A 15904-nucleotide genomic window follows, 5' to 3' on the forward strand; every position below is an offset into this window, starting at 1 on the left:
GACACTGGGGACAGACCGTGGAAATTCAAAACAAGAAATGAGTTGAAACTTCTTTTTAGAAGCATCTTACCACAAAATGATTTGTTTACTTATTTTTCTGTGATCAATTGATTGTATAGCATGCATGACTATAATGTTAAAGTTGATGCTTATTAGAATCAATATATATATTTATAAATATGCCGTCACTACTATTTTCTTACATAAAAATAATAACTTTTTTTACATAACTGTTCCCAAGTTCAAAGTAATTTATATATTTTTTGCTTTGCATGTTAATTAGAATTGGAATTCTATAACAATACCATTGGTGATGATATACTCTTATAACATGGAAGGTAAAATCATCACTTCATGTTCTTTGGATTACATAATGGCTTTGCCACCCTCGTTCACAATAAAATATGTGTTTATGAATTATTTATTTATCTTTTAGATTCGGAGTCTCACTCTTTTACCCAGGCTTGAGTGCAGTGATGTGATTACAGGTCACTGAAACCCCAATCTCCTGAGTTCAAGTAATGCTCTTGCCTCAGCCTCTCTCATAGCTGGGACTACTGGGACATGCTATTATGTCACTTAATTTTTCTGTTTTTGCTTGTGATGGTGTCTCCCTGCATTGCTCAGGCTGGTCTCAAAGCCCTGGCCTTGAGCAATCTTCTTGACTCAACCTCCCGAAGGGCTAGAATTAAAGGCTCAAGCCATAATACCTGGACTTATTTATTTTAAAATTGACAGAAATGTAAGTGTATTTTCTGTGTACAACATCATTTTTGATGTATATATACATTGTGGAATGACAAAATCTAGCTAATTAACATACGCATTACTTGGCATAGTTATTTTTGTAATAAGAAGACTTTACATACAATGTATCACCATTTCTAAGAATACAATATATTACTAACTATATAATAACAATATATTTCTATGTTGTAAAATATATCTCTTAAGCTTATTTCTTTTCTGAAATTACATATCCTTTGACCAAGATACCCCAATATATTCCAATCCCAACCCCTCCAGCCTATTCTACTCTCTAACTGTATGAGTTCAACTTTTTTAGCTTCTACATATGAGTGAGATCATTCAGTATTTGTCTCTTTGTGCCTAGCTTATTTTACATGTGAGTATCATTCAGGTTCATGCATGTTGTCACAGAACAGAATTTCCTCCTCTTTTATGGCTGAATCATATTCCTTTGTGTTGGTTTACTACATTTGTTTATCCATTTCTCTACTGATGATCAATTAGGTTGACTGCATAGCTTGACTATTGTGAATAGTGCTGCAATATACACGGGAGTCCAGATATCTTTCTGACATAATGTTTTGTTTTAGAGTGATATCTCCATTAGTGGGATGGCTAGATCCTATGGCCATTTTATTTTTAATTTTTGAGAAACCTTTGGATTTACTTTCTATAATGATTGTAGTAATTCACCTTCTCACCAACAGTGTAGTAGGGCTCTTTTCTCTTTACAACCTTGTCAACTTTGTTACATTTTTCCTTGTTGACTATATCCATGCCATAGGTGTGAGGTGGAATCACTGTGTAGTTTTAATTTTCATTTCCTTGATGATCACGGCTGCTGGGTAGCTTTGTGTACCTCTGTTGGCCATTTGGATGTCTTCTTTTAAGAAATGTCATTCAGGCCCTTGCTCTTTCTCAAATTGGGTTATTTGCTTTCTTGCTATTGAATTGTTAGAGTTCCTACTATGTATTACATATCAGACCCTTATCAAACACATTGTTTACAATTTTTTTTCTTATTCTATAGGTTGCCTATTCACTTTTTTTATTGTTTCCTTTCCTGTGCTGAAGGTTTTTCCTCTTATGCAATCCCATTTATTTATTTGTGGTTTTGTTGTCTGGGCATTTGGGGTCATATCTAAAAAACTATCACTGAGATCAATGCCCTGAATTTCATTGTATTGAGAAGTATTATATAACCATAAAAAGAATGAATTCTTGCCATTCGTAAAAGCATAGATGGAACTAGATGACAGTTTGTTAGGTGAATAAGCCAAGCACTGAAAGACAAATCTCCCATGTTCTCACTCACATGTGGGGGCTAAACATTCAAACAATGGATCTCATGGAGACAGAGAATACAATTATGGTTACCAGAGGCTGAGAAGGGTAGTGGGTAGGGGAGACAAAATGGGAATGGTTAATGGGGGCAAAAATACCATTAGATATTTAAATAGAATGAACAATATTTGATAGCACAACAAAGTGAATATAATCAGTGATAAGTTAGGGCATACTTTAAAAGAACTAAGAGAATGGAATTGAAATGTTTCTAAAAGAAAGAAATGAGTCCACATTTATCCTCTCTTGATTCCCCTTTACAAAATATAGCTTCTAATTCTCAGTTTCAAACATTTTTATGTTTATATAAAGTAGGAGGATGGACCCAGAATAGAACTTTGATCTATAGCTGGAACCTAATAAGTGTTTTGCACTTCACAAGTTACTATGAAGCAGAGATCATTTAATCACATTTACTCTAGGGAAAGTAGAATCAAATTCTTCTCAGAGTACAAGTTCAGGTAGTTGTGCCAAGTGACTTTCTCATTCCTGTGTGGTTGCTTAGCCATCACCTTCTCTATATTTGAGAAACAAGGAATTATAAATGACACCAAGTTTGTAAAGCCAATGGATAGAATGAGTCCCCTAAAGCAATTCAGATTACTGATGCTGGAAGAACCTGTGGGCATTTCCCCTGGAAATTAGACTGGGTCAGAAATCCCACTCATCAGCCTTCAAAGTATAAGGTGATTGCGAGGACCATCATAACATGAGTGTTTTTATAGCTAGCTTTATCATTATTTGATGAAAATTCAAAAGATAAGAGCAATGGAGCAGATGAAAATGAAGGAATTACCCTTGCAACTCTGGTCTGGAAAACTCCCAGATCTAGACACAAGGGGTGCTGCCTCAGGGAAAGCTGGAGAGGTGAGTGTTTATGGAGAGTGTGGCTGGGACTAGGTCTCAGGCTGATGACTGCAGAGCCACTAGCAGAGTCAGTGCCTGGTCCAAAACAAAGGATCAGTGGTGGGTCTCAGGGGCAGGAGCCAGAAGAAGAGGAAAGCTAGAGAAGGCTCAGAGTTAACTGTAAAGAGAACTGTGGGAATGGAATTCCACTTGTGATGAAGTATCAATAACATTCGAAGTACCTACTGTTTTCTTATGACTTTCAACTAAGTTTTATCATTAAATGTTCTTTTGCTGCCCTATGATGAAAATAAAATTATCTCTATTTCAAAGAAGAGGGTTCAGAGACCATTCATATGTTCACAACTAAAAAATGAAATTAGAGAAGGAAAATAGCAAGCTCAGGTACTTCAAATGCCATGGGTGACTCAGGAAAAGTCAATGCAGAGGACAGCCTGACCTGCACCCTTGTTAGAATAGCACAGTGAGCCAGGATCCTGCTTCCTGGGGAAACTAAACAATAAGGAAAATGCAGGCAGAGACATAGAAAAGCCTAAATCAGAACCATAGAGAGAAACTGAGATCTAGAGGATATCAAACCTGAATGTGGTGATATAATTGAGTCATGTTCACGAGTCACTAACATAAGAAAAACAGACTATTAGTAAAATGTACAAATTCACAGAACTTCACACTGTAATGTTTTCAGCACAAGGTAACTTCTCCCTATGTCACAGGACACAAGAATGGCCCTAACCAAAAAAGGGTAAGTTATTAGAATGAATAGGGGACAAATAGAGTGTTTTAAGAAGGATATGTAAAGCTATTTTTATATATTATACAAATATGTGTGTTTAGAGAAATATAATGCATGAATATACTGTAAAGACATAAACACACACATTCATTTGATACATGTATATGTGGGAAGATACACATGGTCATAGATTCACACAAAGTTGCAAATAAAATTCAACATAAAGAATCCTGGATGATTATGCAAGTACTTGCATTTACACACATGTATACACAGGTGTTCACATGTACACTTTTATATGTACATATAATCATTTCACACAGACAGATACACAAACCTATGATGTATACACAGAAAACTCTTTATTTTCTCAGAATTTGTCCTATGACTCCCCAGAGAGCACTGGGATCCTTTGTTCTTGACCTAATTATCTCTGTAGGCCCAGAAGTAGCACATTCTTCTAAGGTTGTTTAGCCTGGGTTTCCCAGGAGATTGACCAGCAAAACTGGAGACGGAGAAGGACTGGCTCTGAAATCATAATAAATACAAAAACCTGTCAGCTCCTTCTCCTGCTTCCAGCTAGCAAGCTGAGGACAAGGCCTGAGCCCGACTACACTGAACAGCATGTGGACCTTCATAGAGAAGGTATTGGGGTCACCCTAGAAGCCCAGGCTACAGGGGATCAAGAGGCTGGAAAATCTGTTCAGGTGAGCTGAACCTGCCTTAGGTTTTTGTTTTGAGATGCAGCTCATTTCTAGGACACATTTTACTTTCCCTTTGCTTGTATTTTGCTTCTCCTTTGAGGACACATACTTTTATGTGGCAGAAAGTCTCATGGTGGCAGAAGAACACTTGTCTGTCTTATCCAGCTCTTTGTTCTTAATTTAGGAAAACTGGGGAAGGGAAGCCCCCATTTTGTCCCCACATTCACTTTTTTTTCAAATAAGATATGAGATTCTGTTTTTAAACCTATCTTCTTTCCTTAGGTTTATCTTCCTCTTCTCAGGCTCCCATAGCAATAGGCATTGTCCCCTACATCCCACCCAGACAGCAAGGTAACCCTGAAGACCTGTTCCCCATCACCAACGCTTGTCACTCCTCCCTCATTTCTCTCTCAGCTGAACCAGTGTCACCTCCTCCACCATGTGCTGTCATTGCTTGCTCTTGTTCGGACTTTCTTTCCCTCCAAATTTGAACTTAATTTTTTCTTTAGAGCTCTGTGACTTTGGCTAGGCACTTAAATTGCCAGTGTCTTACTCTTCACTCATCCACATTGTAAAATGGGTGCGATTAGGTCATTTGGAAGATTTTTAAGGAATAAGATGGCGTATAGTTTCTATAATGATGACCTGTGCAAAGTACTCTTGTGTAGTGCCTGATACATCATACTAAATCAATGAATTTTATTTCCTTCTCTTCATCCCCTCTTCTATACCAAATAATAGGCTTTAATCTCTCCTTATATTTCCCCCTCTACCTGCACACTCACCTATTAGCATTGCTCTAAGATGCCATACAATAACAGCTCTTCACATACGATGAAGTAAAACTAAATTAAATTATTTTTTGTTCCGCAAAGAGGCCCTTATTTGATAAAAAATACAGTCTTACTTTCACCAAACTCACCGTCTAGACTAGTGTCCCTGCATGAGTGTGTACCTTCCTTCCTGTCGCCCTCCTTCTTCTTTTTCCTTCCCCTATATTAAGCCTGGTGATGTGGTAAAAATATAGTTTCTAGGTTTTCTCTGGAAGAGGCTTACAAACCACTAGGAGAAAGTCAGATTAATAACTAATTCACAGGCCTAGTGCAGTGACTCAGGCCTGTATTCCTAGCACTCTGGTCAGCTGAAGTGGGAAGATCCCGTGAGCTCAGGAGTTCTAGTCTGAGCAAGAGCGAGACTCTGTCTCTACTAAAAGTAGCAAATTTAGCTGGGCATTATGGTGGAGTCCCAGCTACTTGGAAGGCTGAGGCAGGATGATCTCCTGAACTCAAGAGTTTGAGTTTCTGTGAATGAGGTTGATGCCATGACACTCAAACCTGGGCAACAGAATGAAACTCTGGCTCAGAGCAAAACAAAACAAAGCAAAGTTGCAATATAGAGAACCAAATACTGTGGGAAGCTGCTACAGTGATGGAAGGCATGAGTGAGGAAAGAAGACATCACAAAAGAGTTGACATCTGAGCTGGATCTTCGAAAACAAGGGAGAAGGGTGTGCTAAATGCTGGAATGGTAAAGAAAGTTATAGAAAAGACCAAAAAAGGAGAGAAAAGGACAAAATAGAAAAGCAAATAATATAGCAACCTGCTGCGCAAAAAAGTAACTACAGAAACAAACAAATACAAACAGTAATATCCAAAAGGAAAAGGAAAAGAAAATAATCCTATGTTAGGATTTATACAGGAGTTAAGCCAAGGGGTTAAATATCCTCAGTGAAGTTTCTTAGGCATCAAGAAATATGTAAGTTTGCTGCGCACCGTGGCTGACACGTGTAATCTTAACACTCTGGAAAGCTGAGGCAGGTTGATTGCCTGAGCAAGAGTGAGAGCTTGTCTCTAAAACTAGCCGGGCATTGTGGCTGGTGCCTGTAGGCTCAGATACTCGGGACCCTGAGGCAAGGGGATTTCTTGAGCCCAATAGTTTGAGGTTGCTGTGGGCTATGATGCCACAGCACTCTACCAGGGGCAAGAAACTGAGATTCTGTCTCAAAAAAAAAAAAAAAAGAAAAGGATATATGATTCAGAGAGGATATATGTATGTGATAGAATTTTTCTTTAAGAATCACTGTTCTTCTTATCAATTCTGATTAATGGACTTTGTTCAGACACCACTAACTTCCCCTCAACCAAACCATCTTAAAGTTCCAGGAGATATGTATTTTAAAATCGGTTTTACTCACTATTTTTTTTATTAAATCATAGCTGTGTGCAACAATGCAATCATGGGGTACAGTGAGGTGTTTTGATGTACAATTTGAGACTTTTCATCAAACTGGTTGACATAGCCTTCATGTCATTTTCTTAGTGTTATGTCAAGACATCTATATTCTACTTTTAGAAAGATTCACTTCTAAAAATACGATGAGTGCATAACAATTATATACCTTTATAAGGTACAATTGATGTTTTATACAAGCCTTATTCATTTTTTACTGATGTCCTTAAAAACAACATAACAGAAAACAGGCAATAAAGATGACAAACATAAGTTTAGGCTGGTTTCCAGATTATTCTCTAGGGGTTACCCTATCATGGGCAGGCATACTGTCTCTCAAATACTTATCTGCTTCCTTTTCTACAGCGGATGACATTCAGAAGTAAGAAGACAGTTATACACAGTTACTAGTTTCTCATGCAAACGTTTTTGTTGTTAATTCATGCTCAGAAGAGCTCACGGAAAATAGCGGAACTTCTAATATACATTAGAACAAATGTCTCTCCTTCGGGAAGAGGGGTTAAATTATTTCTTAGAGACATTCTAGATCTTTGATAGGTCTTAGTATAATAAGTCTGAGTTAAAGACATAAAATTGATATGTTTGATCTAGATAATTTTAAACAATTAAGAAATTTCTCAATTTTAAAAATTGAGTATTATCTTCAAGGATAGGGAGAAAAGGGCCTAAACTAAGGGGGAAAGTGCTGCATGAAAATTAAATGTGTCTTACGTTCATGATATTATTAGTACCATTATTATTTCTACCAACAATAATTGTATTTATTGAAAATGTTATCTATTAACTGCTCTATATATGTTAACTCATTTAAGCTTCAAGCAAACATATAGGTCTAAGATATTATAATTATCCCTGCTTTACAGACAGAAAAGTGATGAGCCAGATAGGAGGTGACCAAGCCAGGATTCCACTGAGGCAATATGATGCACTAATCTACAATCTTGCCTCTTTAACACACTGCTTTGAAATCCAAAAATTAAAGACTGAAATCTGGAACCAATAAATAAGATATACACATGAAATAACTTGTGCATTGTAATCAATCAAAGGAAATTTCTGAAAATGTATCAAAATATCAAAATTATAAACAGGTAGTAAATTACTTAGGCTGCTAATATGCTGAATTAGGAGTATAGGAGATCAGAGTTGCAAGGGAGTATATTCCTCCTAATATTAATTAGAAAATAGACAAGACTCAACTCTATCAGAGTGGATGTAAGTCAAGAACTCCCTTACATCATCACAAAAGTTGCCGTCTCAATTGAGAAGTCATGGGTCTATCCTGAAGATTTAATATTACTTCCTTGTAACTGATGATTACAGCATAGTTTATAATTTTTTGTGTATACAGCATTATAGTCACTTCCTTAATTTTTATTATAGATAAGATTAGCCACATGCTACAGATTTAAAGAGTCAAATTTAAGATTAGCCCACTAATTTTACCTAATGAATGTGAACAGCATAACCTAATTCTTTTTATCCTCAATTAACCTGAAAAAAATTCAGAAGAAAAAAAAAAAAAGATTAGCCTGCTAGAAAGTAGAAAAGAGAGTTAAAGTCCTGACTGAGGACTCAGCTCCCTCCCACAGTTCAGTACCTCCAGCCTCCTCAGCTCCGATACATTTCCTTCACTGATGCCTTTTTAATTGTTTCCAGCAGTGAGGCAAATCCCTCTTCCTTACTTAATGAGATTATTTGCTTTTCTAATTCTTTTTCTAACACCGATATTTTTATTGTGGGGGTCTCCTCACAGATATGCCTTGGCAGGTGGAGGGAGGTCTCGTCCCCTCTCCTTGACAGATGTACTTCTCTTGGATAATGTAAGGACGTGCCGTTTGCCCTCCCAGGCAGGGTTTCAGAAGGAGTCAGCACTTCTCCCATCATACACTAACGTGACATTATTAATTAAAATGTAGGAATCATAAATCATTAAAAATGTTATCATTTCTGCAGTTTCAGAAATACAGTTTGAAGACTTCCCACCCCTTCCCACCATCTCATACACACAAGTAAACATTGACTAACCATGCTCCAGTATGTGAACTGGCAATGGCAGAGGCCTCGTTCAACAGGCAGAAGAGGTGTTTCATCTTTCCTTGAACAGAAATTCCAGTGGACAAAATATTTCTTTCCATTAACCTTTGTAACATAGACTCTTTTCTACTTTTTCCTCCCTCCTATGTATAAAAAACAAAAGTGCTCATTGCAAGAGATTATGATATAAACATGGAAAATTGAGCCTATTTTAGAGATGTTTAATCCTGGTAAAGCCAGATAATTCCTTCCCCCAGTGAAGAGCAGTCTTAGACACTGTTTGGAGTGGCAGGATGGGGATTTAAAGACTATCTCCTGGGCAATTCTATACTAACTTTGAGGAATGTTACTCTTATCTCCTGTCCCCATTAGCCAGTGAAAATTCAAGGTGCTTTATCAGAAATGTATAGAATGTCTGATGGATAACAGCCTTCCTTATATTGATGTCTTTCCAATCACGTCTTCTTCAAACTCAATACCATCTCTTGCTAGAGAAATGAGAAACTCTAAAATCATATCATTTATATACACTATGGGGATTAGTTTGAATTATGAACAATGAATATTATTATTATCTTATCCTAGATATCTACCTTTAAGTCATAACTCCACAATTTTATAGTTTATTAAAGACCAAATTAAACTGGTATATGGAATTGGAGGAAAGAAATGAGTTGGTAAGTAATACAAGGCAGAGAATTTGCACGTCCTTCTCTATCTATAATCTGTCAACTTTCACGGGTTTTCCCCAGGTTAAATTCTAGGCACATGCAGAGGCCAAGATCCTCAGACTCCAGACACAAGAAAATGTTCAACAGCAGTCAATTCACCCCAAAATATTTTTTGCTGACTGGTCTCCCTGGTCTAGAGGCACTGTACCCCTGGCTTATCTTTCCATTCTGCTTCACATATCTTGTGGCCCTTGTGGGCAACAGCCTCATCCTGGCTGTGATCAAGAAAAATGTTTCTCTGCACCAGCCGATGTACCTGTTCCTTGCTATGCTGGCCTTTGCAGAGCTTGGTGTCTCTGCCTCTACACTGCCCACTGTGCTGGGCATCTTCCTTTTTGGTGCCAAGAAGATCTGTTTTGAAGCCTGCCTTTTGCAGATGTTCTCCATACATTCATTTTCCATCATGGAGTCGGGAGTTCTGCTGGCCATGTCAGTGGACCGCTTTGTAGCCATCTACAACCCACTGCAGTACACTGCCATCCTCACGCTGCCCCGCATTGCTGGTACCGGGGCTGCGCTTGGGCTGAAGAGCGTGATGCTCATGCTGCCACTGCCCTTTCTCCTGCAGCGCCTGCCTTTCTGTGGCCATAACACCCTCTCCCACTCCTACTGTCTGCACTCAGATCTCATCCAGTTGCCCTGCGGGGACACTCGCCCTAACAGCATCCTGGGGCTCTGCATCGTCACTTCCACTTTTGGACTGGACTCACTGCTAATTGTCATTTCCTACGTGCTAATCCTCTACACAGTGCTGGGCATTGCCTCCGGCGAGGGGAGGCGGAAGGCCCTCAACACGTGCATGTCCCACATCTGTGCAGTCCTCGTCTACTACGTGCCCATGATCGGCGTGGCGCTGGTGCACCGCTTTGTGAAGGACGCCGCGCCTGCTGTCCGCCTCCTCCTGGCCAATGTCTATCTTCTGGTGCCACCTGTGCTCAATCCCGTCATCTACAGTGTTAAGACCAAGCAGATTCGCCAGGCATTGATCCAACTCTTTCTTCAGAAAAAACATTAATGGCACTAGGGCAAACGATATAGTGTCCCTCAAACCGGTCAGTTTCATCACCAGAGGCAGACTGGAGAGAGAAGGAGTACTCACGACCAAAGTCGGAAAGTGTGAAAATGTCAGATGTTGATTAGTGTGTAAGGAACACACATTTTCACTCAGTATAGGTTGAAATCTAATTTAATATAGTATTTTTGTATACATTCTTTTCACTGCAGAAATTCCGGTCTTTACCACTGTTCTAGATTAAATACTATGGTGTTTGTGAATAGGCATAGTGACTTGAATAAGAATTTTCACTTTAGCAATGCTTAAAATAAAGTTTTTGTAAAAAGTGACTGGTCATTGATAGGTAAATAGTCCAATGAACTGAGATTTATCCATACTATGGAATATTCTGTAGGAATAAACAAACAAACAATAAAATAAGGTAAGACACAGATTGATAGGTGTCCAGAGCTTAAGCAAGAAATAGCAAATTATTCAATTATATGTATGAATTGTATATGCATTTAAATAAATCATAATACTAAATATAAAACCATTTAAGCACATAAACACCAATTTGTTTTATGTGCAAAAACACACTACATCAAAAACAATAGTGGCTCTTCCAGAAGATTCTGCAATGGTGAAGAAAGGAGCATAAGAAATTTGCACTTTACCCATATTATTTAAAAATTTTCAAAAAATTCATTCAATACTTGTTTTACTGTTGAAAGTTTTATGCTAAAACTAATATTACACATCAAAATATAATTATATTTACATAGGGTGCCAGAAATGTATGCACATTTTAGGAATGGGAAAAACTGTAATCAATTTGTAATACTTGGGTGCATTTAACTTCTTCAGTTACAAGAGGTGCTGAATGTGACCTGTATTCATCTTTTTTTATTGATATATATTAAGGCATATAATTTTAATACAATTTTTTTCTTCCTTAAAGTGTTTATACACTTTTGTCACCCTCTGTACATAACAGACACACTATATCTTTATATATACTAGAAATACTCTATTATATGTACTAGATAACCATAAATGTATGGCTATGGAGGGGTCTGGATTAATAAGTGTCATGCTCTCTCTCATGGTAGCCTTCGTGGCTATGACAAGTATGCTGTCTCTTCACCCCCATCTCATGATGCATTCTAGCAATCTAGCAAAACATTTTTGCTGCTTTACTGTGTGTCTCTTTTCACACATCACAGTTGTAATCAGTCACACTATCTCTGTACACCACTTTCTAAAAGATGTCTGCCTAGCCAAGTACATTTTAATTATAGTAAGACTTAGTCTGTGTCTCTTTTATTAGCAACATAGACATATAGAACTCCATAGTGCCTGGAACATAATAGGTATTCAATTGATACCTAAGGAGCTAATTATTCAATGAATGAACATCTACATATATTTCTTTGACCCTGCTGTTGATATCACCCCTCTTCTATTGTGTGCATTATTCCCTCTGAGGACACTGCATGTGGCACTTACACTTTCTCCTCTATTTCTGTATTTGCTACATTTTCTCCACTCTTTTTATTATTTCATTGTAATAGGCTCAAAAGCCAAGGCTATTTTCCTGGAAAACACTAACACCTCAACTTCTTGATAAAACGGTAAAGGTCTTAATTCAAACTTCATCCTCAGTGTTAGTACATGTGTTTAGGTGAAACAGGCACAGTGACTTTTGGAGACTTTTAGAAAAGCACATGCATATTTTGATGATAATCAATATACAAAAGCAATCTCTGGTGACATTTTGTGTGTGTTGTATGCATAAGAGTGCATTTGGAAAGAAGTTTGAAAATAAGAAAAGAATGTGTGAGGCTGCTGCCAAACCTATAATGGTTGACTATGATGTCTTACCCCATCTTATAACCCTATGACATATATTGTTCATATTGTACATGGGCTACTAAGTCATGAAAATAGATTCAGATCACACATATATTATTTTAGTGGCTTCCACCTTGGAGGGCTTGATAATCTGCCTCCAAATAAGATGGAGATTAATTTGGACCAAAGGTTTGACTATAGGTTCCTTTTTTATCATAGAATTTGTTTTTGTACTTATTAGTGAGCTTTTATGTATTTAATTTTTTTCTTTTTCTCATAGGACTATCTCCATGTTGTTAATTCTACTTCTTTCCTTCAAAAACACATCCAGTCTGCCTAGTCATCATTCCCTCTGTCCCATCTCTCCCCCACTTGCCAGTTCTTCTCATAGAGGAGGGAATTGACTTAACACTGACACTTCTGTATCTCCTCAGACACACTGAAGTTCAGGTTAGCATTTCATGGAGTATACATGTTCTTCCTTCTGAGAGGAATATCAATAAAATTCTGTTCTTCTCTTCCATAAGATATAACCTATTTGTATCTCTGTCTACCCTAAAGGGAAACCTTACCTGAGCGATTCATTTATGTCAGTGTCCCAGAGTTGCAAAATCTAGCTCTCCATAGCTCTGTACCTGACTATATATTCTTTCATGTCATCTGAATGACTATGTCCTATAGAAAGTCTTGTGTCTCTTCCTGAATATTTTGTCATTCTCTGAGACTCAGGTTCTTCACCCAACCTACTTACTATGCCAGATAACTTCCTGTTTAGCAGGAAGATCAGTATTAATGTACATTTTTTATTTCTCTTTCCCCATCTGCAATCAATTCCAGTACCTCGAAGCATTAAAACTTAAGAGAGATGAAATAGTGTTTTTGCTTGCTGACTTCCATCCCCCAAAGATCAGCAAATATCAGACTTGAGAACGCCTCTGGGTTATGGAGTCCTGGATCATTCTAAATTACAGTGATGTCAGCTTGAGGTGTTCAGACAATTGTATGACTTTGTGTCATCATTGATAAGCTATAAGCTACATTGGGTGGAGAGGGAGGGAGGCAACAAGGCAGCTCTCTGGGGCTTCATTTATGAAAACATTCATCCCATTCTTGAGAGCTATCCTCTCGCTACCTGAATGCTTCCCAGAGGCCCCACCTTCTAATACTGTCATATTGGGGAGTTAGTTTCAGCATATAAATTTTGGAAGGAGATCACAAACTTTCATACTTTAAGAATCTCATTATTAAAATTTCTTTTAATTCAATCTTCAGAAAATATCCATGATTGGCTTATGTCTTTAAATTGTGACAATTTTCAGAAGTGGTCATAGGTGAGAATGTGAAATTAAGAACTTTATATTCACCATCCAAAAGCTAACAGATTTAAATGAGCACTATATGCTTTCTATCTTTTCTTCATCCTTAGTACCTTTAACAATCAGACTCAGAACGAGGGACATTTTTCCTGTTACAAAGGTACATTTACTAAGTAATTAGCAGGATGCCTTATAGTGTTTATTTACTAAGAGTTAAGTATGGCTTCTTTCTCTAGGCTGTGTATAATTTATAATTTATATTTATAATAAGTATAAAATTTTATACGTGAGGGTCTTAGGTAACACTTAAAAGATTTTTGTTTGTTTAATTTTGTTTTTTAATTCTCTACTTAATGTCCTAATAAGTAAAATTACAAAATCTCATTGCCAGCCCTCTGCTTAATAAAAATTCTGTTTCTCCCCTCCATGTTCAAATAGAGCTATGCCCTCATTTTTTAACAATAAATACACAGCATCCAGCCTACACCTAAGCACCTACTTTAAAGGGAAGGAAAATGAGCTTAATTCCTTTTATAATTATCCTGGGTCAGAGAAGATTGCCAGTGCTAAGAGCCATATGATAATATTTTTTATCTTATTGATCAAGTTCCCCTGTCCTCCAAGAACAAATTTCAATTTGTAGGAAAAGATTTCTCCTGAAAATAAGACAGATATTTTCTATTCCATTTGTTGTAATGATATGAAAGGCATCTTACTGGAAAAGGTAGATAGTCTCCTGGGTATGATTTATTCAGTAACAAGAGTTAACAAACACAAACTCCAATTTTCATATGTATGTCAAAATATTATTAAAAGAATTGTCAAGAGAATCATTAAATGTATAAAAAGCATTAATAGTGTTGAAGGCTGATAAAGGAAAATTTGAACAAGTTTCCCAGAACACATTTCCACTTTAAAAAGAAAAATGCCTTTCTGCAATGTGGGCATATTTCTGCTAAATGTTTGAAGCAGACACTGATGTTTGGGGAAAAATCTACCAAATATATGAAATTTAGCTCAGTGTCTCTATATGCCACTAATATGATGAGCTTAGACCTAATCACAAGTTCCAATCTTTTTCAATGTCAGTGATGTCCACTTCAACACCACTTTGGCCACTTACTCCATGGCTTTATCATGCATTTATCATCAACTAGAGGTACTTCCCTTATTAACCTTGAGTAACCCATTTCCTGATCACAGATACTTCTTAAATTGCATTATTTTCTTATTCATAGTAGAATTTTTTACTTTAGTAAGGCCTTGGCTTATTTGTCTTTATATTATCAAAGTCTCACGTCCCACTGCTAACATTACATAGATCAGTAGTTCTCAACCTTCCTAATGCCACCACCCTTTGATCCAGTTCCTCTTGTTGTGGTGACCCCCAAACATAAAATTATTTTCATTGTTTCTTCATAATTGTAATTTTGCTACTATTATGAATCATAATGTGAATATCTGATATGCAAGATGTATTTAGGTGACCCCAAAAGGGTCGCAACCCACAAGTTGGGAACCTCTGACTTAGATGGATCTAATCTCAATCACATAAGCTGTCATTTAAAGCATCTTCTCACCAAGTATACAAGGCTCACTTTTCTCTTATTAAATTAGCATAAAAAGGCATATATTTTCAAAATGATTTTAGTAAATTTTATAAATGGCTCATGGTAGATATCCAAGGCAAATCACATGTTTTTTCTTTCGTCAGTCAGACAATTAGCCAATGAGACAGCTGTTTAAAGCAATCAAAAATCATTGGTCTTGTTTTCAAATCCTCCTTAACACATCAAGTTATAGAAATATCCACTTTCTGCTAGATCTTTGCCATTATCATATGCTGGGAAGCCCTAGTCATTGTAGTTACTGATAAATCTTCCCTCCATCCTCACCCCAGCACAATCTAGAACTTTTTCTCACACTAGCTTAACCCCTTGGATTCCATCACCTGATATTAATTAAACATCCTTGATATTCTCTGAACACTAGCAATTCTGTGCCCTGTTCCTTATGTGATAAATACATAAAAGTGATAGTTGAAGGCTGGTGCCTGTGGCTCAAAGGAGTAGGGCACGGGCCCATATACCAGAGGTGGAAGGTTCTAAACTTTGCCCCAGCCAAAAAATAACTGCAAAAATAATAATAATAATAATTTTAAAAAGTGATAGTTGAAGACAACAGTAGATTAATGTACTATTTCTTCAGTATATAATAGTCCAATAATAGTTATTAATGCATTTGCCAATCTTTATAGTGCACTTTTTATAAGCCAGATACTTTCTAAGCAATTTACATGTACTAATGATTGATTTATCATA

The 15904-nt window shown here is 37.0% G+C and overlaps 1 protein-coding gene across 1 annotated transcript; it reads left to right on the forward strand.

The window, feature by feature from the left end:
- Positions 1-9495: 9495 nt before the first annotated feature.
- OLR135 (olfactory receptor 51I2) lies at positions 9496-10434 on the forward strand. Its single transcript, XM_003780997.1, has one exon. The coding sequence runs from the start codon at positions 9496-9498 to the stop codon at positions 10432-10434; it is 939 nt and encodes a 312-aa protein (XP_003781045.1).
- Positions 10435-15904: the final 5470 nt, after the last annotated feature.

Source organism: Otolemur garnettii, unplaced genomic scaffold, assembly GCF_000181295.1.
Source record: "Otolemur garnettii isolate 467f Iridium unplaced genomic scaffold, OtoGar3 scaffold00001, whole genome shotgun sequence".
In the NCBI taxonomy this organism is placed as follows: domain Eukaryota; kingdom Metazoa; phylum Chordata; class Mammalia; order Primates; family Galagidae; genus Otolemur; species Otolemur garnettii.